This window comes from Bufo gargarizans, chromosome 1, assembly GCF_014858855.1.
Source record: "Bufo gargarizans isolate SCDJY-AF-19 chromosome 1, ASM1485885v1, whole genome shotgun sequence".
NCBI lineage: Eukaryota > Metazoa > Chordata > Amphibia > Anura > Bufonidae > Bufo > Bufo gargarizans.
In genome coordinates, this window is record NC_058080.1 from 387,315,220 (window position 1) to 387,342,892 (window position 27,673).

The 27,673-nt window shown below is 43.9% G+C and overlaps 1 protein-coding gene across 2 annotated transcripts in view; it reads right to left on the reverse strand.

The window, feature by feature from the left end:
- GTPBP3 (GTP binding protein 3, mitochondrial) overlaps positions 1–27,673 on the reverse strand; it is a 125,198-nt gene that overhangs the window by 91,561 nt on the left and 5,964 nt on the right. For both annotated transcript variants that reach the window (XM_044285581.1, XM_044285589.1), the window contains exon 2: positions 11,733–11,816. In XM_044285581.1, the coding sequence (XP_044141516.1) occupies positions 11,733–11,773 (41 nt within the window). In that variant the 5' untranslated portion in view covers positions 11,774–11,816. The remainder of the gene's footprint in view (positions 1–11,732; positions 11,817–27,673) is intronic.

Sequence of the window (27,673 nt, forward strand, 5' to 3'; positions counted from 1 at the left end):
GTACTGGCGCACCACAAGACACAAAATGGCCGCCGATCACCCCAGAAAAAAGTGACTGACAAACGGTCTGGGCAGCCTAAAAACAGTGAGCAATTGAATTTCAGCAGCTCAATGATGCACAGCTGCAGATCGATCGATTAATCAAGTCTTTTGGAGGAGTTAATCTGCCTAATCTCGCCCTACTGTCGCAGCCGCAACCTCTCCCTACGCTAATCAGAGCAGAGTGACGGGCGGCGCTATGTGACTCCAGCTTAAATAGAGGCTGGGTCACATGGTGCTCTGGCCAATCACAGCCATGCCAATAGTAGGCATGGCTGTGACGGCCTCTTGGGGCAAGTAGTATGACGCTTGTTGATTGGCTGCTTTGCAGCCTTTCAAAAAGCGCCAAGAAAGCGTCACAAAAGCGCCAAGAAAGCGACGAACACCGAACCCGAACCCGGACTTTTACGAAAATGTCCGGTTTCGGGTCCGTGTCACGGACACCCCAAAATTCGGTACGAACCAGAACTATACAGTTCGAGTTCGCTCATCCCTAGTTATGACTTTTGCCTCCATTATATGTTGGGAAAAGCATTGTTCATCACCAAACTGCTCCTGGATCATTGGGAGAAGTTGCTCTTGGAGGATGTTTTGATATCATTATTTGTTCATGGCAGTGTTCTTAGGCAACATTGTGAGTAAGCCCACCCTCCTGGATGAGAAGCAACCCCACACATGTATGGTCTCAGGATGCTTTACTGTTGGCATGACACAGTCTCATGGTAGTGCTCACCTTTTCTTCTCCGGTCAATCATTTTTCTACAGTCTGAAGGGGCCTTCATCAGAGAATATAACTTCATTCCAGCCCTCTGCAGTCTAATCCCTGTACTTCCTACATAATGTTAGTATCTCCTTGATGTTTTTTTTTTTTTTTTGAGAAATGGATAGCTTTGCTGCCCTTTTTGACACCAGACCATTGCCTCACTGTGCGTGCAGATGCACTCACACCTGCCTGCTGCACTTCGTTAGCAAGCTTTGCACTGGTGGTGGCCCTTTGCCATAGCTGAATTCTTTTTAGGAAAAAGTCCTCACACTTGTTGGACTTTCTGGGGTTACCTGAAGCATTATTCAAAGCAATTAAAACTCTATTAATGATCAGATTAATGTTTGATTTAGGGTGATGATCCAATGAATGTTTGACTTAGGGCAATCTTACAAGCATCAATGCTCTTGCCTGTAAAACCCTTTTGATGCAAAAGCAATGATAAATGCACATGTTTCCTTGGAAGTAACAAGTGTTAACAGAAGAAGACAATGATTTCAAGCATCACCCACCACATTAAAGCAACCAGTTTGCTCTAATTTAGGCATGCTCAATCTGCAGGCCTGCAGCTGTTGTAAAACTACAACTCCCACAATGCCCTGCTGTAGGCTGAGAGCTGTAGGTTGTTCAGGCATGCTGGGAGTTGTAGTTTTGCAACAGCTGGAGGGCCGCAGGTTGAGCATGCCTGCTCTAATTCAATCAGTATGATGAAATTATATCAGCTGCCTTGTCCTTGTTAACCCTCCAGCACTAACAAGAAAATCACTGGAATGAAGTTAGCAGGTCATTTTGTGGCAAGTGCAATGGAAATTGGGTTTTTGTGATTAAGCTTATTTTCATGGAAAGGAATTAACAATCTAGCATTAATGCAAATTTCCACCATAAAAACTGCAGCAGCAAACTTTGTAAAATTAGTCTCCGCGTCAAAACTTTTGGCCACGATTGTAATGTCAGAAAGTGAGATCTCACATCTCCAACTAAAAGCACTATATACAACATTTATACAGTTATATAGTTATTGATGTATATATGTTTCATTCCAGGTTATGGGTTACAAATACCGATAAAAATTATTGATCAAAATATACAATTGTGAATGAGGCCTAATGCTGCAGCCCTATAGATATTTTAGCACCTTATACTCCAAGATGTCACTATAAAACCGACATGAACACTTCAGTGAGGTTGATGCTGCTGGGACAAAAGGAGGCCATCCCTTGGCTTATGTGGGATCACTACTGTATAGGGTCAACCCCTTCCGGACGTTCGCCATACATGTACGGCACACCCAGAAGAGAGTTAAGGGCCCTAGCTGCAATGCTGTTACTGATAGCTGGGCCCCTGCAGTAACCACTGGCAACTTATTAACCCCTTAGATGCTGTGGTTGATGCTGAATGCCACATCTAAGGGGTTTACAAAAGGAGGGGCTCCCCCTCTTACCCCATCAGCTCTCCGGGTGCCATGGCATCTCGAGGCCTTACAAAGGACTGCTATGGAAGCCCATGAGGTAAAGACAGTGACTGACAGTTCAGGTGCAGTATAATATAGAATGTATAGTACTGCATTGTATAAGTGACCAGACTTGCAAAAATTTAAGCAACCTTGTGGGCCAAAAATCAAGCATAAAAAAATAGTGTCAAGTGTAAAGAAAAAAAAGAAAAATAAGAAAGAAAAAATAAGAATGAAAAATAGACATAGGCATTGCCTGGTCCATAACGACTGGCACTATACAAATATCACATGACCTACCCCATCAGGTGAATGCCACATAAAATGTTAAAAAATTATTCCAAAGCAGCCATTTTTTGGTAATCTTGCCTCACAAAAATCCTGATATCAAGTGATCAAAAAGTCCTGTGTACCCCAAAATAGTACCAATGAAAACATCACCTTATTCTACAAAAAACGGGCCCTCAAACCATACTATTGGTAGAAGAATTAGAAAAATTAAATTGCAAAATGATGCCAGCATAAAGCAGACAAATGGTGAATGTTAATTAACCCTTTCATGACCAAGGGTCATTGATGCCCCAGTGTCCAGGTCAAAATTTACAAATCTAACATGCGTCACTTTATGTTGTAATTGCTTTGGAACACTTTTATTTATCCAACCCATTCTGAGATTGTTTTCTCGTGACATATTGTACTTCATGATAGTCATAAATTTGAGTCAATATATTTCACCTTTATTTATGAAAAAATCCCAAATTTACCCAAATTTTTGAAAAATTCACAATTTTCCAAAATTCAATTTCTATGCTTTTAAAACAGAAAGTCATACCTAATAAAATATTTATTACTTAACATTCCCCATATGTCTACTTTATGTTGGCATCATTTTGGAAATGACATTTTATTTTTTTAGGACGTTAGAATGCTTAGAAGTTTAGAAGCAATTCTTAAAATTTTTAAGAAAATTTCTAAAACCCACTTTTTAAGGACCAGTTCAGGTCTAGTCACTTTGTGGGGCTTACATAGTGGATACCCCCATAAATGACCCCATTGTAGAAACTACACCCCTCAAGTTACTCAAAACTGATTTTGAAAACGTTGTTAACGTTGTTAACCGGCATGGATAGATATGGTTCTAGGAAATAAAAATTTGATGACTCAGAGTAGGATTAAGATAAAGTATATGCCTATGGCCTTATCCGACCACAGTGCAGTAGTAATGGATCTTGATCTGAATAAGAACCAACACCTGCCGTTGATTAAATTCAATCCCAACTGGTTATCATTTATTCCTGATAAAGAGAGTATAATGTTGGAGTTCAAAAATTTCTTCGAAGACAATAATGGCTCTACCACTAAACATATTGTATGGGACACCGCTAAGGCATATTTAAGAGGGCGCTTGTTTAAAAGGGTTAACTATTATAAAAAAATTACTAGAGAAAAAGGGGAGTTATTAGAAAAAAAGTTAGAAGAGGCAAGACTTGATTGTATAATGAACCCCACGGGGAATAATAAAAAGAAATGGGAAGAGGAACATGAAAAGTTAAAAATACACTATATGGATAAAACAAGGAAGGAACTTTTTTTTTTCAAGGGTTTCAGTTAGCATCAGAAGGAGAAAAGGTCGGAAAAATTCTTGCAGGTATAGTGAAAAATCAGAGAGGGAAATCATGGATAGGGGCAATCAGGGACGATAGAGGTGAAATAATTAGCTCACCTGATGGAATAAAAAAAAGTCTTTGAGGACTATTTTCAGGAACTTTATAGGACTAAGGTGCAATATACTAAAAAAGACCTTGACGAGTATTTGGACCATATTGCGTTAACAGAGATAACTAAAGCACAACAAGATTATCTGGATAAAGAAATATCTAATTCAGAAATAATAGAGGTTTTGGGTCAGATGAAACCTGTAAAATCCCCGGGGAGCGATGGACTCCCCTTTGAAATTATCAGAAGTTTTCGCAGGTTTTAATACCAGAATTAAGAGCGATATTGTGCAAAGCTAAAAAAAATAGGGGAGCTACCAAAATCAACCTTAATTCTAAAAAAGGGTAAAGACCAATTAGATCCGGCCTCATATAGACCAATATCTCTGCTGAATACGGACGTTAAAATCCTAGCTAAAGTCTTGGCAGGAAGGTTATCCAAAGTAATTAAAGGCCTAATACAAGAAGATAAGACAGGTTTTATCCTGGGAAGAACAATATACTCAAATATTAGAAGACTATCTTAACATTGAAGCCAATAATACAGAAGCTGATGAAAAAGCAATACTCTCATTGGATGCACAGAAAGCTTTTGATTGTATCGAATGGGAATATTTGTGGGCAGTTTTAAGAAGGGTTGGTATAGGGGAGGGATTTATAACATGGATTCAACTTATATATTCCAAGCCAACATCTCGGGTGATGGTGGATGGGAGCTTGTCCCTGCCTGTTGCCCTTTACAGGGGCACTAGGCAGGGATGCCCTCTCTCCCCGTTACTATTTGCTATTGTAATAGAACCCTTGGCATGTATGATAAGAAATAGTAGGGATTGCAGGGGGTTTCAATATAAGGAGGGAAATGAGAAATTAATAAATAATGTATGCCGATGATATTTTATTATTTTTGCACAACACAGGGGATGAGTTTAACACTGTAATCGATATAATAGATAAGTTTGGTTTTTTTTCAGGCTTAAAGATAAATTGGGGGAAATCTCACATGATGTTATTAGGGAAAGGGATATCACAGAATGCCCCAAGGGTGCATGTGCTTGGGCAACACGAGAGCTCGAGAAACACACAAGATTATGAAAAATTAAATGTAGTCCCCTTAATAAAAGAACTTAGAACTAAAATGCATATCTGGAAAAAACTATCAGTCAATTCAGGGTCGGGTGAATTTAATAAAAATGATTTTTCTCCCAAAGATACTCTATGTCATACAAAATGCCCCAATATGGTTGTCCAAGAAAACATTCAGGTTGTTGGAGAGCCTAATGGGGGAATTTGTTTGGAAAGGCGAGACTCCAAGGTTAAGGCGAGAAGTCCTTCAACTTCCAGTAAAAGAAGGTGGATTAGCAGTGCCCATTTGGTTTTTTTATTATTTAATATCACAATATAGTCAGATAAAAGGAAGTTTGGAGGGAGTAGCGGGGAGGGAGGAACTATTAAAGATGGGGTAGATTGGGGACACAAATTACCTAGAGGTGTTGGAATCAGGAGCACTGGGGAAAGACAATACAAGAAATAGGATATTGAATTTAATGGAACGTATATGGGTGGAACTTAAAATAATAATGGAAATAAAAGGGTACTTGCAGTATACACCCATTTGGAAAAACATGAATTTAAAGGAAATCCAAAGAATTAGGCCTTATATAGACTGGGAAAAAAAGGGGATAAAATATTTGGCGCAAATATTTGAAGGACATAATTTGAAGGACCTAGCCACGTTAGTAAAGGAGTTTGGGATCCATCAAAAAGAAAGTTATAAATATCTACAACTTAAAAATGCCGTAAAAAAAAAAAATATGGAATTACGGGAAAGAGATATAGAATTCTAATGCAGATGAAGAAAGAACGGATTATAATCCCAGCAAGAGGAAAGTGGGAAAAAGAGATTTTATCTTTCACGGAAGAAAAATGGATCGATGCCCTTGGAAGTTATTTTAAGGTATCAGATAGGGCTTCACATAAAATCTCCCAGTTCTTTATCGTCCATAGGTTACACCGATTTCCTTGGGCGTTAAGGAAGATGGGGGTTAGAGCTTGCGATAAATGCCCAAGATGTATGGGTGAGAGGGCTGACCTTATCCACTGTTTCTGTAGATGTCCTAAACTATTAAGGTATTGGAAAGATATTGTAGACACAATATCTACATTTTTGGGGGTCCAAATTCCGGAAGACCCAGCTGTTTGTATCCTGGGGGCTATGTCACATCTTAAATTAAAAAGAGAAATACAAACGGTAGTATGTAAAGTACTGTTTCAGGCTAGATTGTTCATACTCCGAAGATGGGTAAGCAAAGACCCTCCTACAGTAGGACAGTGGCAGGAAACAGTGTGCAATCTGATCAAATTGGAACAGGCGGCTGAGAGATGCAGGGGTAGAGATGAAAAAGTCAATAAAATCTGGAAGAAATGGTTGAACCAGGGCCAAGGTGTTTGAGTTTTTTTATTTATTTTTTTATATTTTGGACTTTTTAATAAATAAAAGTAAGGCTACTTTCACACTCCCATTTGGTGCGGATCCGTCATGGATCTGCACAGACGGATCCATTCAGATAATACAATCGTCTGCATCCGTTCAGAACGGAGCCGTTTATATTATCTGTAACATAGCCAAGACGGATCCGTCTTGACCACCATTGAAAGTCAATGGAGGATAGATCCGTTTTCTACTGTGCCAGATTGTGTCATAGAAAATGGATCCGTTCCCATTGACTTACATTGTGTGTCAGGACGGATCTGTTTGGCTCAGTTTCATCAGACGGACACCAAAATGCTGCAAGCAGCGTTTTGGTGTCCGCCTCCAAAGCAGAATGGAGACGGAACGGAGCCAAACTGATGCATTCTGAGCAGATCCTTTTTCCTTTCAGAATGCATTAGGGCAAAACTGATCCGTTTTGGACCGCTTGTGAGAGCCCTGAACGGATCTCACAAACGGAAAGCCAAAACGCCAGTGTGAAAGTAGCCTAAAACATATCTACTCTAATTTACCACTAACATGAAGTATGGCATGTCACAAAAAAATCTCAGAATTGCAGTGTTCCTGAGATATTCCCAAAATATGACCTGCATTAGCCAATAGAAGCCTGCAAGTCTTTCTCTTCCTATCCCAACTCCCATACACATGGTCACATGTCCCTCATCAGCCAATAGAAGCTCGCAGGCCCTTAGTCTCCACATACGCACAGTTTTACTCCAGGTTTCCATAACAACCCAGCCATTTCTCTTCACTGCTGCAGGTCAGCTTTAGGCTAGGGCTACAGGACGACATTAAGTCGCACGACACGTAGGGCACAACTACACTGCTACATGTGTCGTGTGACATTGATTTCGCACCAATGTGATGAGACGCGACAGTCGCTGAAAAAAATCCATCTTGTATGGATTTTTTGCAACTGTCGTGTCGCAGTGGCAGTGCGACACCGTAGACTATTATTATAAAAATGATTGAGACAAAATGTCACGCGACACATGTCGTCGTGTAGCCCTAGCATTGAAGGGGCAGAGCGCTGTGGAGGTCACTGTTAAAGGGGCAGGCGCTGTGGAGGTTACTGTTAAAGGGGAGTTCACTGTGGATATTACTGTTAGGAGGCAGGCCGCTGTGGAGGTCACTGTTAAAGGGGTGGACAATGTGGAGGTCACTGTTAAAGGGGCGGACACTGTGGAGGTCACTGTTAAAGGGGCGGACACTGTGGAGGTCACTGTTAAAGGGGCGGACACTGTGGAGGTCACTGTTAAAGGGGCAGGGGCCACTATTAAAAGGACAACTGCTGTGGAGGTCACTGTTAAAGGGGTTATCCCATCTTAGACAATGGGGGCATATCGCTAGGATATGCCCCCATTGTCTGACAGGTGCGGGTCCCACCACCCGCACCTACAACGAGAACGGAGCCGGGGAGAGTTGTGGCTGGAGGACCCCGGGTTTCCCAGGGTCCGTCCACCACCAGGCACAGCTCCCCGCCTCTCCTATTGAAGTGAATGGGAGCGCACCGCGCATGCGCGGCCAACGCTCACATTCATTTCTATGGGGCCGACGGAAATAGCCGAGCCAGCGCTCGGCTATTTTCGGCGGCTCCATAGAAATTAACGGAGGGCGGCTGCGCATGCGCAGTGCGCCCTCCTCCACTTTCTCTGCTCCGTTCTCCTTGTAGGTGCGGGTCCCAGCGGTGGGACCCGCACCTATCAGACAATGGGGGCATATCCTAGCGATATGCCCCCATTGTCTAAGATGGGAATACCCCTTTAAGGCAGCAGGGTACTGTGAGGTCACTGTTAAGGGGCGGGCTCCTAAGGAGGTCACTGTCAAGGGAGTGGGGTGCTGCTAAACTCGCTGTTAAAGGGGCAGGCTGCTGTGAATATCAAAATTAAGGGAATGGGCTACTGTGTAGGTCCCATTTTAAAGTGGCGGGGTACTGTGGGGGGGGGGGGGTCAGTGTGGAGTTCACTGTTAAAGGGGCGGGGTGCTGTAGAGGTCACTGTTATGAGGGATACTGTCGATATCTTTTAACGACACACACAAACATTAAATTAAGGGGTGGGAGGGAGGGTGATTTTCTCCCTGCAGCTCACGCTCAGACAGCACAGTGCTGCTGTCTGAGAGTAAGCTGTTTAAAAGGACATCCCTGTGTCCTAACAGGCCCCGCATCGGACGGTGGACAGGGAGTCTGAAAGCCGGACTGTCTGGCCTACAACTGGACCTCTGGCCACCCTAGGGGAAGGCTGTTGTGGAAGTCACAGTTAAGGGGACGGTCTCCTATGGAAGTCAGTATTAAGGAGCAGATTGCTGAAGAGGCCACTGTTAAGGGGACGGGGTGTTGTGGAAATCACTGTTAAGGAGATGGAGTACTGTGGAGGTTACTAATAAAGGAGCGGCTACTGTGGAGGTCACTGTTAAAGGGGCGGGCTGCTGTCGAGGTCACTGTTAAAGGGGCGGGCTGCTGTCGAGGTCACTGTTAAAGGGGCGGGCTGCTGTCGAGGTCACTGTTAAAGGGGCGGGCTGCTGTCGAGGTCACTGTTAAAGGGGCGGGCTGCTGTCGAGGTCACTGTTAAAGGGGCGGGCTGCTGTCGAGGTCACTGTTAAAGGGGCGGGCGCTGTGGAGCTTACTGTTAAAGGGGAGGGCACTGTGGAGGTCTCTGTTAAGGGGGCAGGGAAATGTGGAGGTCACAGTTAAGGGGACAGTCCGCTATAGAGGTCAGTGTTAAGGGGCGGGGTGTTGTGGAGGTCACATTTTAAGGGAACAGAGCTCTGTAGAGGTCAGTGTTAAGGGGGCGGGTTATTGTGGAAATCACTGGTAATTAGAAGGGCCGCCCACTGTGGAGGTCACTGTTAAAGGGGAGGGCACTGTGGATGTTACTGTTAAGGGGGCAAGCTGCTGTGGAAGTCACTGTTAAAGGGGCGGGACACTTTAGATGTCACTGTTGTAGTGGATACTGTTTATCTTTAAACGACACACAAACATATGAAATTGATTAAATATACCCGTTCGAAGCTGGGTCCTTCTGCTAGTATATAAATAAACAAGGCTTTTGCTGCAACTCCAGGACTTGAACTAGACGGCTGCTTTACCAGCTACAGAGCACACTGTGACTAGATGATGGAATATTTCTAACTAAAATGTACTTGTATAGAGCACTGTATAAGAATACTAATGAAGGTTTTAGTTAGAGAAATTATATTCTACATGCTATTAGCAGTGTACCCTGTAGTACATTGGTAAGGAGGTTGTGAGTTTGAACCCCTCTGGTAACAGTTAAAAAAGAGACAGGAAACATTTTAAATATAAAGGGGTATCCTCATACACTGTCAAAATGCTAGAAGTGTTTGGGATACCCCCAAGAAGGACTCTATATATGGAAAGAGCCATATATGGAGTCAGACAGGGGACTCCTAAGCAGAGCAGCAGTGCTGACAACATCCGCCCACTACATGTAAAACGCAGTGGGCCCATCCGGGAAAATTCCCAGGGCGGTCACTTGGCTCTTTTTTGGAACTCCCATAGCTGTGCGCTCTCCTGGATGCCCTGTTGAAATAGGTACAGCTCCTAATTCTGGGACCCATAGAAATTTGACATTGGTGGCATATCCTACAGATATTCCATCAATGTGTGAGATGGACCATGAAGGACCTTTAACTTTTACTAATGTAATAATGTACACCAAAGGAAAGCCGCTATTATTCAGTGCCTCAAAACTGGAGCATTATGCAGTGGAGGCTGACAATTTTGGCCAAACTTTGGATTACAATACTGTATCAACACTGTTTTTTGTTTCCTAAAACTAACCCTTATGAGCCGTCATATTAGATCAAAGATGGGGAAACACACCAAAGGCAAGAAAAGTGCCCTATTGTAAGACAGAGGTGTTCTTTTTGATACAGTATACAGTTTAAAGGGAACCTGTCACCTGGAATTTGGCAATAGAGCTGAGGACATGGGCTTCTAGATCGCCGCTAGCACATCCGCAATACCCAGTCCCCATAGCTCTGTGATTTTATTGTGTGAAAAAAACTATTTGATAGATATGTAAATAAACCTGAGATGAGTCCTGTCCCTGAGAGGAGTCCAGCGTGAAGGAGCCCAGCACCGCCCCGAAACTCCTCCGTGCTCCCAGATGTCACAAAGATAGTGCGCCGTAATCTCGCGATGTGCGAGCTAGCGCATGCGCAGTTCGTTCCCTGAGGCTTATGTTAGCACAGGGAAAGAACACTATGCCGACACTGCGCATGCGCTAGCTCGCGCATCGCGAGATTATGGCGCTCTAGCTTTGTGACGTCTGGGAGCAAGGAGGAGATTCGGAGGACGCTGGTGCTGGGCTCCTTCACGCTGGACTCATCTCAGGGACAGGACTCATCTCAGGTTAATTTGCATATCTATCAAATAGTTTTTTTCACACAATAAAAGCACAGAGCTATGGGGACTGGATATTGCGGACGTGCTAACGGCCATCTAGCAACCCATGTCCTCAGCTCTATACCCAAAATCCCAGTGACAGGTTCCTTTTAAGAACAGAGATACAAAATAGAAACTAGTTATCAAAGGGGATTGGTACACTGGGCCAGATTTATCTTTAGGATACTCCACATTTATTGCAAGAAAAAGCTGCAAAGTTCATGTTTGCAACTTTTCAATTCCACTTGCCCCAATTTTTTTTGCGCCAGTGGCGATACTCCACCGACCCCGCCACTTTCCCGACATGGGGGTGTAGTGGGGGCGGTGTCCAGTGGCCCTGCCATATTTATCATCTTCAATGCCAGTTTTCTAGCGTAGAAGAACACTGGTTGGCATAGATTTCAGTTGAGGAGCACAGAATGCAGGATGATGCACTTACTTTATGATAAGGCATACGCCTCCTCATAAATTAGGCAAAGTATCCGGCAGCGCAACTGGTTATTGTAGTACGGCGTACCCTGTCAGGCTATGATAACTCTCCCCCACTGAGTCTGTTCAGAAAAAAAAGAGGAGCCTGTACCAAAATTACCATGTCGTAAATATTGCATACAGGATCGAATCAGTACTCTCTCCTGTACAGTTATTTTCTATAATAGATAGTGATGGAACAATCATGCAGGAGATATGCTGTCAGGCTGAGCAGTCTAACAGCAAATCTCAGCAATGTAAAGTGAAGCCAGGCCCATCCCCTTAAGCAGCTCTTCAAGTGGGGGAAACCCATCCTAGTCACATTCTAGTACAGGTCGCTGGAGAGCGAAGACCATCTTAATCATTCACAGAGAACCCCTTTAATACACTTGCACACTTACTCTTGAGAGAATGTATTCAAGCATCTTCTGAAAGACCACATCTCTGCGTAGAGTGCTGCTTACACTGGTCATTCCATTACTGATCTACAAAAAAGAATATGAATGTATATTATCTATATTAATATAATGACAACTCATAATGTAACGAAACATGGGACTCCCCACAAAAATTTTTTCTCTTAACTTAAAGGGGTTCTCTGAAACATGCCATGGTGTTAAAGTAAAAGAAAAAAAAAAGATTTCCCTGTTCAGAGCATTCCAGATCCAGTGCTGACGACCAATCTCTGCCACTTCTGGTCCCCTCTGGACCGGAAGTGTGACGTGCCATCTACATACACATCACAGCTGCCAGCCAATCAATGGTCTTACAGGCGACTCACATGCCATTCCTGCACCAGTCACCACTAAGTCCACTGATTGTCTGGCAGCAGCAGCGATGCGTATGCAGGCGGCACCTCACGCGTTCGGTCCAGAAGCTGGACAGATGGGAGTTTCAGAGCTGGACCTGGGTCATTCATTTATTTATTTTTTTATGTTTATGCCCGCCTGATCATTGGTCCTCAGTCTTGGAGAACCCTTTAAAACGTAAACTGTTTTAGTTGTTTAGGCCTTATGCTGATTATATATCTGCAGAGGGATTAGAGCTCTGTTTTATGCAGTGCTCCAAGTCTCCTATGTAGCCATAGAGACTGTCCGACTTAGTAAAAAATTTCCCCCAAACCCCTAAATGTGAGGCAAGAGACCTCTGTGGGTAGTGACTGGCTGCAGCCGTTATGTGGGGTATGCAGCTACATCATCGCTACTGCTCGCATTGAGTACATGGTTGTAGCGGTGACATAGATGTATGCAAAAAAAACTGGCTTAGTTGCCTTAGTTGCCCATAGTGACCAATAAGATTCCACCTTGCATTTTTCAGAGCTCCTTTGGCAAATGAAAGGATCAATCAGATTGGTTAATAAGGGCAACTTAGGCTACTTTCACATCTGAGATTTCCCTTTCCGCTATTGAGATCCGTCACAGGATATTAATAGTGGGGAAAACGCTTCAGTTTTGTCCCCATTCATTGTCAATGGGGACAAAACTGAACAAACAGTTTTGATAATAGTCCTCCACTGTCTCTCCAGCTTGAAATGGTTAATAACCTAGAACAATACAATACATTGCTTTAACCCTTAGGCCCCTTGCAGACGAGCGTTCCTTCCGCAGCGAGTCCGCATCGCAGCACCCGGCCTGACCTCCCATCGCTGCCGGGAGTCACATAGCATTATATTGATTTATGATGCTATGTAACCCTTACAGTTCTGGAATTTATTGGATAACACTGGCAGCATTATGCCAGTGTTATCCAATACATTCCAGAACTGTAGGGGTTACATAGCATCATAAATCAATATAATGCTATGTGACCCCCAGCAGAGGGGCCTTAGAGTCTTTAAACAGCCGGCGGGTGTTGTGCGTGTTTCAAACATTAGAGGCCCTTGGCTAATGTCTGCGACTGGCAATAGTGCTGATCACAGGCAATTAACCCTTTAGATGCTGTGGTCAAGCGTGACCAATTGAGAAAAACCCGGAAGTGCACACTTTCAGGTTAAAAGGGTTGTCTTGCTTCAGCAAATGGCATTTACCATGTAGAGAAGATTAATACAAGCCACTTACTAATGTATTGTTATTATCCATATTACCGCCTTTGCTGGCTTCATTCATTTTTCCCATCACATTATACAATGCTCGTTTCCATTGTTACGACCACCCTGCAATCCATCAGCAGTGGCCGTGCTTCCATTCACCACTCCTGACATGCCTGTTTTAATAGCTTCATGAATTCCAGAGCATCTATTCTTATTTATGTATGTTATGCCATTCCTTTATTATTTTTACTAGAAGTTATGAATGAATTTCTAGCAGTCTGCAGTAAGGGGACAGAGGGGTGGTAACAAGTTGTGGGGTGTACCAACATAGAGCCATAAGACTAGATGTTCCAGAATTGTTATTACTTGGGGAATGCATGAAGCTATTAAAAAACAGGCATGTCAAGGGAGATGACAGGTCCTCTTTAAACAGTATAGGAAAAAACACAAGCCTATGCGCACTCCCACGGTCCTGGCCACCAGAGAGGCTGGCACTTTTTCCTATAGTGTGCAAGCACGGCCATCGCTGCTGGATGGCAGGGTGATCGTAACCACGGAAGCGAGAAGTGTATAATGTGAGGGAAAAATTTATCTAGCCAGTACAGGAAACAATAATAATACATTAGTAAGTGCCTTGTATTAACTTTATATACATATAAATACCAGAAGTGAGACAACCCCTTTAAGACTGCCTGCCCCCTGCGGCTATCGGGGAAGCTGGTCCTTTGATCTAATAAGCCGAGTCTCTCTGAACAGACCCAGCATATTAGAGCTGCAGTTCCCATCTTGGCCTGCAAGTGGCAAGCTAACACAGAATAATAGCAAGAATAATAGCAAATTTAGCAGACTGTAGTTCTGTGGAATTGCAGTATAAGCCAAAAATAAAACATGACAAGTGAATATTGTAGCCTCCTAGAGGGGCTAAAAAAGTGAAAAAAGATAAGTAAAGAAAAACAAAATTTTTAAAATATAAAAATTTCAACCACCTCCCTTTCCCTAAAAGAAAAAAAAAAAAAAAATGAAAAATAAACATTGTGGGCATCGTCGCATCCGAAAACGCCTGTACTATTAAAAGATGAAAATATTTATCCCATACACCGAATGGCATAAAGGAGAAAAAAAAAAATCTAAATTTGCCATTTTTTCATCGCTTCTTTTACATAGGTACATAGTTAATACAGTTGAAAAAAGACATAAGTCCATCAAATTCAAAGGATAGGTGGGGAAGCGAATCCCAGAAGGAATGGAGACTCACATTTTCATAAGCATTAATGTTGTTTACTTTTAAGAATTCATATAAACCCTTTCAGGACCAAGCCATTTTTCACCTCTCTGCCCAGCCCATTTTTAGCAAATCTGACATGTGCCACTTTATGTGGTGATAATTTGAAAACACTTTTACTTTTCCAGGCCATTCTGAGATTGTTTTCTCGTCACATATTGTACTTCATGACAGTGGTAAAATTAAGTCAAAAAAAGGTATTTTTATTTATAAAAAAAATAAAAAAAATTACCCAAAATTTTGAAAAATTAGCAAATTTCCAAATTTCTATTTCTCTACTTTTATAATACATAGTAATAACTCCAAAAATAGTTACTTATATACCTTCCCCATATGTCCACTTCATGTTTGGATAATGTTGTGAATGACATTTTATTTTTTAGGGACGTTAGAAGGCTTAGAAGTTTAGAAGCAAATCTTGAAATGTTTTAGAAAATTTCCAAAACCCACTTTTTAAGGACCAGTTAGGCCTCTTTCACACGGGCGTCAGTTTTTTTGCCCGGATAAGAGCCGGGTGCGTTGCGGGAAAATGCGCGATTTTTTCTGCGCGAGTGCAAAATATTGTCATGCGTTGCACTCGCGTGAGAAAAATCGTGCATGTTTGGTACCCAAACCCGAACTTCTTCATAGAAGTTCGGGCTTGTGATTGATGTTCTGAAGATTGTATTATTTTCCCTTATAACATGTTTATAAGGGAAAATAATAGCATTCTGAATACAGAATGCATAGTAAACCAGCGCTAGAGGGGTTAAAAAAAATAAAAAAAAATTTAACTCACCTTAGTCCACTTGCTCGCGAAGCCCGGCATCTCCTTGTGTCTCCGAGTCTGCGCTGAAGTTGAACAGGACCTGGGGTGAGCTGCTCCATTAAATATCGGTTAAGGACCTTCGATGACGTCACTCCGGTCATCACATGGTACGTCACATGATCTTTTACCATGGTGATTCACCATGGTAAAAGACCATGTGATGACCGGAGTGACGTCATCGAAGGTCCTTAACCGATATTTAATGGAGCAGCTCACCCCAGGTCCTGTTCAACTTCAGCGCAGACTCGGAGACACAAGGAGATGCCGGGCTTCGCGAGCAAGTGGACTAAGGTGAGTTAAATTTTTTTTTATTTTTTTTAACCCCTCTAGCGCTGGTTTACTATGCATTCTGTATTCAGAATGCTATTATTTTCCCTTATAACCATGTTATAAGGGAAAATAATGATCGGGTCTCCATCCCGATTGTCTCCTAGCAACCGTGCGTGCAAATCGCACGGCATCCGTACTTGCTTGCGGATGCCATCCGATTTTCACACACCCCATTCATTTCTATGGGGCCTGCGTCACGTCGAAATCGGACAATATAGAGCATGCTGCGATTTCAACTGAACGCACAAGTGATGCGTTAAAAACAACGCTCATGTGCACAGCCCCATAGAAATGAATGGGTCAGGATTTAGTGCGGGTGCCATACGTTCGCCGCACGGATCGCACCCGCACGGAAAACTCGCCCGTGTGAAAGGGGCCTTAAGGTCTGAAGTCACTTTGTGAGGCTTACATAATAGAATGAAATAGAATAGACTAGAAACCACCCAAAAATGACCCCATTTTAGAAACTACACCCCTCAAGGTATTCAAAACTGATTATACAAACTTTGTTAACTCTTTAGGTGTTCCACAAGAATTAATGGAAAATGGAGATGAAATTTCAGAATTTCACTTTTTTGGCAGATTTTCCATTTTAATCCTTTTTTTTTCTACTAATAAAGCAAGGGTTAACAGCCAAACAAAACTCAATATCTATGGCCCTGATTCTGTAGCTTACAAAAACACCCCATATGTGGTCATAAACTGCTATACAGGCACACGGCATTGTGCAGAAGGAAAGGAACGCCATATGGTTTATGGAAAGCAGATTTCACTGGGATAATTTTAAGCTGCCATGTCACATTTGAAGACCCCGTCATGTACCCCTAGAGTAGAAACTCCCAAAAAATTACCCCATTTTGGAAACTACGGGATAAGGTGACAGTTTTGTTACTACTATTTTAGGGTACATATGATTTTTGGATGCTCTTACACTTTTTGTGAGGCAAGGTAACAAAAAATAGCGCTATTTTGGCACAGTTTTAATTTTTTGTTATTGACAATTTTCATCTGACAGGTTAGATCATGTGGTATTTTTATAGAGCAGGTTGTTACGGACGCGACAATACCGAATATGACTGTTTGTTTCAGTTTTACATAATAAAGCATTTTTGAAAAAAAAATGATTTTTCAGTATCTCCATATTCTGAAAGCCGTAATTTTCTTTTTTTTGGGGGGGGGGGGGGGGCCAATTGTCTTAGGTAGGTTATCATTTTTGCGGGATGAGATAACAGTTTCATTGGCACAATTTTGGGGTGCATATGACTTTTTGATCGCTTGCTATTACAATTTGTGATGTAAGGTGACAAAAAATTTCTTTTTTGACATCGTTTTTAATATAATATTTTTTTATGGTGTTCATCTGAGGGGTTAGGTCATGTGATATTTTTATAGAGCAGGTCGTTACGGACATGGAAATATCTAATTTGTATACTTTGTTTTGTTTTACACAATGATATTTTTGCACGTTTAGAGATATAAGGTGAATGTTTTTTTTTTTAGCAGTTTTTATTTTATCTGATGGTGTTCACCCGAGGGGTTAGGTCATGTGATATTTTTATATAGCTGGTCGATACGGTCGCGGCGATACCCAATACATCTACTTTTCTTTTTTTCCCCTTTTATACTTTATTTTGGGAAAAGGATGCTTTTTTTTTTTACTTGAAACTTTTATTTTTTTTTACTTTTTTCACTTTATCTTTTGTCCCACTCGGGAACTTCAATTTTTGGGGGTCTGATCCCCTTTACAATGCATTACAATACTTCTGTATTATAATGCATTGGCTGTAAGTGTATTACTGAGTGTAATACACTTACAGCTCCCTAAGGAAAGCATCGGGCTGCCTTCCCTGTCATCAGGTCCCCGTCACAGCAGCGCGGGGACCCGATGGCCACCCTGCACATGTAGAAAGTCTGCACGTGCCTGCTCCGCCTGCTTTATTTATAAAGTGGGAGGAGCAGGCGCGTGACATAGTGAATGACGTTACGCTGCCGCTGCCCGATTGGACTGCCTACAGGAGTTTCAAGTGAGTACCATACTACATGGATTTTTCAATGCTGCAGAAGATTACTATAGTTTAAAACAGCGCCCATGCCTACACGTTACCTATTAATACTACAGTGAGCAGGGCCCGGTGTAATAGAATACAGTGACTGCACCGTGCCCCGTTGCCATTACAACACCAGATGCCATCCACAGATCCCCCCATAACAGTGCCATCCACAGATCCCCCCATAACAGTGCCATCCACAGATCCCCCCATAATAGTGCCATCCACAGATCCCCCCCATAATAGTGCCATCCACAGATCCCCCCCATAATAGTGCCATCCACAGATCCCCCCCATAATAGTGCCATCCACAGATCCCCCCCATAATAGTGCCATCCACAGATCCCCCCCATAACAGTGTCATCCACAGATCCCCCCATAACAGTGCCATCCACAGATCCCCCCCATAACAGTGCCATCCACAGATCCCCCCCATAACAGTGCCATCCACAGATCCCCCCATAACAGTGCCATCCACAGAGGACCTTGATCCTTTTTTGAATATGGGCACCACGTTTGCCTTGCGCCAATAACTTGGCACTGTACCAGTCCCTAGAGAATCTTTAAAAATTATAAACAGGGGCACAGTAATGACTGAACAGAGCTCTTCAAGCACTCTTGGGTGCAATCCATCTGGACCCAGAGCCTTGTTCACATTTACCCTATTTAACTTTCCTCTTGGACCATATCTACAGTTAGCCAATTGAGTATATCACCGGATGTACTAACAGCCCCAGCACCACAGACATCAACTCCTTTCTCTTCTTTTGTATATACAAAGCTAAAAAAACTTATTTAGGAACTCTACCTTCTCCTTATCTTCAGTGACTACCCCGCCCCCATTACCAATATTTAGTTGACCTACCTGCTCAAACCTAGGTTTTTTAGCATTCATATATTTAAATAATTTTTGGGGATTTGTATTGCTCTCTTTTGCTACCTGCTGTTCGTTTTTTATTTTTGCTAATTTTATCTCCTTTTTCCAGATTTTATTAGGCCCTTTGTAATGTTCAAACGCTCCAGCTGACCCTTCAGATTTGTATTTTTTAAATGCCCTTTTTTTGTCTTTCATTGCCCTTTTTACAGCAACTGTAAGCCATGAAGTGGGGGGGGGGGGGAGGAATTTTAGCCATTTATCCACTTCAGCCCCCCTAGCTTAACCCCTTAGGGACACAGCCTTTTTACACCTTAGGACCAGGCCATTTTTTGCAAATCTGACCAGTGTCACTTTAAGTGCTGATAACTTTAAAACGCTTTGACTTATCCAGGCCGTTCTGAGATTGTTTTTTCGTCACATATTGTACTTCATGACACTGGTAAAATGAAGTCAAAAAAAATATTTTTTTTTGCACAAAATAATACCTAATTTACCAAAAAATCTCAAAAATTTGCAAATTTCAAAGTTTCAGTTTCTCTACTTCTGTAATACACAGTAATACCCCGAAAAATTGTGATGATTTGACATTCCCCATATGTCTACTTCATGTTTGTAGCATTTTGGGAATGATATTTTATTTTTTGGGGATGTTACAAGGCTTAGAAGTTTAGAAGCAAATTTTGAAAATTTTCAGAAATCTTCAAAATCCCACTTTTTATGGACCAGTTCAGGTTTGAAGTCATATTGTGAGGCTTAGATAATAGAAAACTCCCAAAAATGACCCCATCTAAGAAACTACACCCCTCAAGGTATTCAAAACTGATTTTACATACGTCGTTAACCCTTTAGGTGTTGCACAAGAGTTATTGGCAAATGGGGATGAAATTTGAGAATTTCATTTTTTTGTTTATTTTTTCCATTTTCACCCATTTTTTCCACTAACAAAGCAAGGGTTAACAGCCAAACAAGACTGTATCTTTATTGCCCTGACTCTGCCGTTTACAGAAACACCCAATATGTGGCCGTAAACTACTGTACGGCCACACAGCGGGGCGTACAGTGAAAGGTGCGCCGTTTGGTTTTTGAAAGGCTGATTTTTATGGACTGGTTTATTTACACCATGTCCCATTTGAAGCCCCCTGATGCACCCCTAGAGTAGACACTCCATAAAAGTGACCCCATCTAAGAAACTACACCCCTCAAGGTATTCAAAACTGATTTTACATACGTCGTTAACCCTTTAGGTGTTGCACAAGAGTTATTGGCAAATGGGGATGAAATTTGAAAATTTCATTTTTTTGCCTTATTTTCCATTTTAACCCATTTTTTCCACTAACAAAGCAAGGGTTAACAGCCAAACAAGACTGTATCTTTATTGCCCTGACTCTGCCGTTTACATAAACACCCCATATGTGGCCGTAAACTACTGTACGGCCACACAGCGGGGCGTAGAGTGAAAGGTGCGCCGTTTGGTTTTTGGAAGTCAGATTTTGCTGGACTGGTTTTTTGACACCATGTCCCATTTGAAGCCCCCTGATGCACCCCTAGAGTAGAAACTCCATAAAAGTGACCCCATCTAAGAAACTACACCCCTCAAGGTATTCAAAACTGATTTTACATACATTTTTAACCCTTTAGGTGTTGCACAAGATTTAATGGAAAATAGAGATACAATTTCCAAATTTCACTTTTTTGGCAGATTTTCCATTTTAATATTTTTTTTCCAGTTACAAAGAAAGGGTTAACAGCCAAACAAAACTCATTATTCATGGCCCTAATTCTGTAGTTTACAGAAACACCCCATATGTGGTCGTAAACCACTGTACGGGCACACGGCGGGGCGCAGAAGGAAAGGAATGCCATACGGTTTTTGGAAGGCAGATTTTGCTGGACTGGTTTTTTGACACCATGTCCCATTTGAAGCCCCCCTGATGCACCCCTAGAGTAGAAACTCAAAAAAAGTGACCCCATTTTAGAAACTACGGGATAGGGTGGCAGTTTTGTTGGTACTAGTTTAGGGTACATATGATTTTTGGTTGCTCTATATTACACTTTTTGTGCGGCAAGGTAACAAGAAATACCTTTTTGGCACAGTTTTTTTTTTTGTTATTTACAACATTTATCTGACAGGGTAGATCATGTGGTAATTTTATAGAGCAGGTTGTCACGGACGCGGCGATACCTAATATGTATACAATTTTTTTTATTTATGTAAGTTTTACACAATGATTTCATTTTTAAAACAAAAAAAGTTTTAGTGTCTACATAGTCTAAGAGCCATAGTTGTTTCAGTTTTTGGGCGATTATCTTGAGTAGGGTCTCATTTTTTGCGGGATGAGATGACGGTTTGATTGGCACTATTTTGGGGTGCATATGATTTTTTGATCGCTTGCTATTGCACTTTTTGTGATGTAAGATGACCAAAAATTGCTTTTTTTACACCGTTTTTATTTTTATTTTTTTACGGTGGTCACCTGAGGGGTTAAGTCATGTGATATTTTTATAGAGCCGGTCCATACGGACGCGGCAATACCCAATATGTATACTTTTTTTTATTTATGTAAGTTTTACACAATGATTTCATTTTTGAAACAAAAAAAATGATGTTTTAGTGTTTTCATAGTCTAAGAGCCATAGTTTTTTCAGTTTTTGGGCGATTATCTTAAGTAGGGTCTCATTTTTTGCGGGATGAGATGACGGTTTGATTGTTACAATTTTGGCGTACATGCGACTTTTTTGATCACTTTTATTACCTTTTTTTGGGAAGTAAGGTGGGCAAAATTTCTATTTTATCATAGTTTTTAATTTATTTTTTTTATGGCATTCACCGTTCGGGTAAAGTAACATTACCGTTTTATAGATCAGGTCGTTACGGACGCGGCGATACCAAACGTGTAGGGAATTTAATTTTTTTCATTTTTAATCAGTGATAAATGTGTTTTTTGATTTTTACTTTTTTTTCACTTTTTTTAACTTTTTTTTTTACCCAGACCCACTTGGTTCTTGAAGATCCAGTGGGTCTGATGTCTATATAATACAGTACTGTACTCTATATAGGGTACTGCACTGTATTTTACTTACACTGAACAGATCTATGCTTTCAGCACAGATCTGTTCAGCACCATGGACAGCAGGACGCCTGAGCAGGCGTCCTGTTGCCATGGGAACCTTCCCCGTCTGCCACAACTTCGCAGACGGGGAAGGGTAAGGACTGGGGTGTCGGGGGGCTGTCTGGGGGCTCTCTCCCTCTCCCATCGGGGGGCTGCAAAGGCACAGCAGCCCCCCGATCGGAGAGGGAGGGAGCTCCCTGCGCTGTTAACCTTTTCCATACAGCGGTCCGTACGGACCGCTGTATGGAAAGGGTTAAACGGCTGACATCGCATCAACGATCGCAAAACTATTGTTCTCTCGATGGCGCCCTTGTGATTACAAAGCTGTTGTTATAAGATAAATCCGCCGTCTCATTTTGATAAAAATAGCTTTTATCTAACCTGTCAATCTTGTGGATAAGGTGCCCAGGGCGTTTCTGAAGGTCTGAATCTGCCGCTCGCCGCCGCCGCCGTTGGTGCCCAGCTCCTCCCCTGATCCTTTCAGCGCCGCCTGAATGTAAAGAAATCCGCCTCCGGCTCTCGCTCAGTGCCCCCTCCTCAGGCCTGTGCGCACGCGCGGGATCTTCGAAAAGGAGGAGGGGGCACTGAGCGAGAGCCGGAGGCGGATTTCTTTACATTCAGGCGGCGCTGGGCACCTTATCCACAAGATTGACAGGTTAGATAAAAGCTATTTTTATCAAAATGAGACGGCGGATTTATCTTATAACAACAGCTTTGTAATCACAAGGGCGCCATGGAGAGAACAATAGTTTTAAAAGTGGGGGTTAGAAAGTGGTGACAGAGTCCCTTTAAACCCCCTTAATGACCAGACCACTTTTTACTGCACTACACTACTTTCACTGTTTATTGCTCAGTCATACAACTTACCACCCAAATGAATTTTACCTCCTTTTCTTCTCACTAATAGAGCTTTCATTTGGTGGTATTTCATTGCTGCTGACTTTTTTTGATATTAATCGAAATTCACCCAAATTTTTGCCCAAAAATGCAATTTTTCAATTTCGGTTGTAAAATTTTTCTAATAAAACTACATTTCTATATACATTTTTTTCTAAATTTATTGTTCTACATGTCTTTGATAAAAAAAAATGTAATAAGTGTATATTTATTGGTTTGCGCAAAAGTTATAGCATTTACAAACTATGGTACAAAAATGTGAATTTCCGCATTTTGAAGCAGCTCTGACTTTCTGAGCACCTGTCATGTTTCCTGAGGTTCTACAATGCCCAGACAGTAGAAACACCCCACAAATGACCCCATTTCGTAAAGTAGACACCCTAAGGTATTCGCTGATGGGCATAGTGAGTTCATGGAAGTTTTTATTTTTTGTCACAAGTTAGCGGAAAATGATTTATTTTTTATTTTCATTTTTTTTTCTTACAAAGTCTCATATTCCACTAACTTGTGACAAAAAATTACATTTTACATGAACTCACCATACCCCTCACGGAATACCTTGGGGTGTCTTCTTTCCAAAATGGGGTCACTTGTGGGGTAGTTATACTGCCCTGGCATTTTAGGGGACCTAAAGCGTGAGAAGTAGTTTGGAATCCAAATGCGTAAAAAATGCCCTGTGAAATCATAAAGATACTCATTAGAATTTGGGCCCCTTTGTGCACATAGGCTGCAAAAAAGTGTCACACATGTGGTATCGCCGTACTGAGAAGAAGTAGGGCAATGTGTTTTGGGGTGTATTTTTACATATACCCATGCTGGGTGAGAGAAATATCTCTCTAAAAGACAAAGTTGTCATTTGACAGAGATATTTCTCTCACCCAGCATGGGTACATGTAAAAATACACCCCAAAACACATTGCCCTACTTCTCCCGAGTACGGCGATACCACATGAACTCGCCATGCCCCTCACGAAATACCTTGGGGTGTCTTCTTTCCAAAATGGGGTCACTTGTGGGGTATTTATACTGCCCTGGCACTTTTTTGCAGCCTAGGTGCGCAAAGGAGCCCAAATTCCAATGAGTACCGTTCAGGAGGGCATTTTTAGGCATTTGGATTCCAGACTTCTTCTCACGCTTTAAGGCCCCTAAAATACCAGGTGATCTTTTTATAGCGCCACAGCGATTTTACGGTGTTTTTGCAGTGATCAGAAAAAAAAAAATTTCTGTCACTGCGGTGGGGAGGACTGAACACAAGTGTGCGCACAAGATCAGGCCTGATTGGGCGAACACTGCGTTTTTTGTAGAGCCTATAGAACATGTCCTATTCTTGTACGCAATTGCGGACAAGAAAATGCATTTTCTATATAGTTCTGGCAATGTGCTGATCCGCAAAATGCGGAAAGCACATTGCCGGTGTCCGTGTTTTGCAGATCAGCGGTGTCCATGTTTTGCAGATCCGCAAAACACATACGGACGTCTGAATTGAGCCTTACAGGGGGGTGATCAATGACAGGGGGGTGATCAGGGAGTCTATATTCATTTCTATGGGGCTGTTCACATGAGCGATGATTTTCACGCATCACTTATGCGTTGCGTGAAAATCGCAGCATGCTCTATTTTGTGCGTGGGTGGCGCACATGGGGGGGGGGATCTGTGGGTGGCGCACATGGGGGGGGGGATCTGTGGGTGGCGCACATGGGGGGGGGGGGATCTGTGGGTGGCGCACATGGGGGTGGATCTGTGGGTGGCGCACATGGGGGTGGATCTGTGGGTGGCGCACATGGGGGGGGGATCTGTGGGTGGCGCACATGGGGGGGGATCTGTGGGTGGCGCACGGGGGGGGGGGGGTCTGTGGGTGGCGCACGGGGGGGGGGGATCTGTGGGTGGCGCACATGGGGGGGGGTCTGTGGGTGGCGCACATGGGGGGGGTCTGTGGGTGGCGCACATGGGGGGGGGATCTGTGGGTGGCGCACATGGGGGGGGATCTGTGGGTGGCGCACATGGGGGGGGGATCTGTGGGTGGCGCACATGGGGGGGGGATCTGTGGTTGGCGCACATGGGGGGGGATCTGTGGTTGGCGCACATGGGGGGGGATCTGTGGGTGGCGCACATGGGGGGGGATCTGTGGGTGGCGCACATGGGGGGGGATCTGTGGGTGGCGCACATGGGGGGGGGATCTGTGGGTGGCGCACATGGGGGGGGATCTGTGGGTGGCGCACATGGGGGGGATCTGTGGGTGGCGCACATGGGGGGGGATCTGTGGGTGGCGCACATGGGGGGGGATCTGTGGGTGGCGCACATGGGGGGGGGATCTGTGGGTGGCGCACATGGGGGGGGGATCTGTGGGTGGCGCACATGGGGGGGGATCTGTGGGTGGCGCACATGGGGGGGATCTGTGGGTGGCGCACATGGGGGGATCTGTGGGTGGCGCACATGGGGGGGATCTGTGGGTGGCGCACATGGGGGGGGATCTGTGGGTGGCGCAAATGGGGGGGATCTGTGGGTGGCGCACATGGGGGGGATCTATGGGTGGCGCACATGGGGGGGATCTGTGGGTGGCGCACATGGGGGGGATCTGTGGGTGGCGCACATGGGGGGGGATCTGTGGGTGGCGCACATGGGGGGGATCTGTGGGTGGCGCACATGGGGGGGATCTGTGGGTGGCGCACATGGGGGGATCTGTGGGTGGCGCACATGGGGGGGATCTGTGGGTGGCGCACATGGGGGGGATCTGTGGGTGGCGCACATGGGGGGGATCTGTGGGTGGCGCACATGGGGGGGGATCTGTGGGTGGCACTGTTATGGGGATCTGTGGGTGACACTGTTATGGGGGGGGGGTCTGTGGATGACACATATATAGCATCTTATGCTATGTGTCATCCACAGATCCCCTCCATAACAGTGTCGCTGTAGTGTGAATGACCCCCAATACAGGGGGTGGGGGTCGCATCTGCTTTTATAATGACAGCGGGGCCCGTGCAGTGACTGTATTCTACTACACGGGCCCCGCTCACTGTATATAATCGTATCTGTAATTGTTATGCATAGAATCGGGTAATCAGCGCCTGTATACTTACAAGCGCTCGGTAGCAGAGAGGAGGGAGGAGGCAGGCCGGGAGGATGGGCGCTGGCAGCGTGAGTTACTACGTCATGCGCCCACGCCGCCTGCTTCATTCATAAAGTGGGCAGCGCAGGCGCGTGACGTAGTGACTCACGCTGCCAGCGCCCGTCCTCCCGGCCTGCCTCCTCCTTCCTCTCTGCTACCAAGCGCTTGTAAGTATACAGGCGCTGAATACTCGATTATATACATAACAATTACAGATCCGATTATATACAGTGAGCTGGGCCCGTGTAGTAGTATACAGTCACTGCACGGGTCCCGCTGTCATTATGAAAGCAGATGCCGGCCCCCAGCCCCTCCTCCCTCTCAGCTGATACACCCGCTGCACGGCATTGCGGCGAAAAATACGGTATGCAACATGATTGCATTTAGTGCAAATGTATTCATCCTCAAAAGGCTCTTCAAGGCACGCATACATTGCATAGGACACACACAGTAGCATTGTCCATGGAGCACATGTTTAAATGGGGATGAACAGTAAAGAAAGAAAACAGTAAATATGAGTTAGATTTAGACCCTGTCTGCTGTAGTTGGAGGACTAGCTAGAATCAAGCCAACAACACACAAGGAAATTCTATCCAACCTTAGTTTCTTGCTCCTTGTCTTAAACTCCGGTTCTTTAACTCCACTTAGGCTACTTTCACACTTGTGGCAGAGTGATCCGGCAAGCAGTTCCGTAGCCTTAGGCCTCTTTCACACTTGCGTTGTCCGGATCCGGCGTGTACTCCACTTGCCGGAATTACACGCTGGATCCGGAAAAAACGCAAGTGTACTGAAAGCATTTGAAGACGGATCCGTCTTCAAAATGCTTTCAGTGTTACTATGGCAGCCAGGACGCTATTAAAGTCCTGGTTGCCATAGTAGGAGAGGGGAGCGGGGGAGCGGTATACTTACAGTCCGCGCGGCTCCCGGGGCGCTCCAGAATGACGTCAGAGCGCCCTATGCATATGGATGACGTGCCATGCGATCACGTGATCCATGCGCTTGGGGCGCCCTGACGTCACTCTGGAGCGCCCCGGGAGCCGCACGGACTGTAAGTATACCGCTCCCCGGCTCCCCGCATGTCAACCAGGACTTTAATAGCGTCCTGGCTGCCATAGTAACACTGAAAGCATTTTGAAGACGGAGCCTTTCAATAGGCATTCATTCCGGATCTGGCCTTGCGGCAAGTCTTCCGGATTTTTGGCCGGAGCAAAAAGCGCAGCATGCTGCGGTATTTTCTCCGGCCAAAAAACGTTCCGGTCCGGAACTGAAGACATCCTGATGCATCCTGAACGGAATTTACTCCATTCAGAATGCATTAGGATAAAACTGATCAGGATTCTTCCGGCATAGAGCCCCGACGACGGAACTTTATGCCGGAAGAAAAGAACGCAGGTGTGAAAGAGCCCTTATTCAGCAGCCCACTTAGTACAGCAAGCTCTGGAGAGTTCAATGGTGCAATTAATAGCACCTGGAAGTAGGGCTGCAGTAAACTATTATTTCAGTAATTGAGTATTCTATCGATTATTTTTTACGATTAATCGAGTAATCTAATAAGAAAAAATGCATTAATAGACTGTTTTACTTTATAAAAACTCATCAGACCCCCTGCCATCAGTCCCCAACACCCTTCGTTCCACCCTGTGCGATCAACCCAAGTGTATCAGTTCCCCCAGTGCCATGGGCTCCGTTCAACCAGTGCCTTCAGCTCTCCCCCACCCCAGTGCCCTCAGCTCCACTATGCCATGTCCCCCACTCCCCCAGTTCCATCAGATCAGCCCCTCCATGTCCCCCACTGCCCGTTGCCATCAGATCAGCCCCTCCATGTCCCCCAGTGCCATCAGATCAGCCCCTCCAT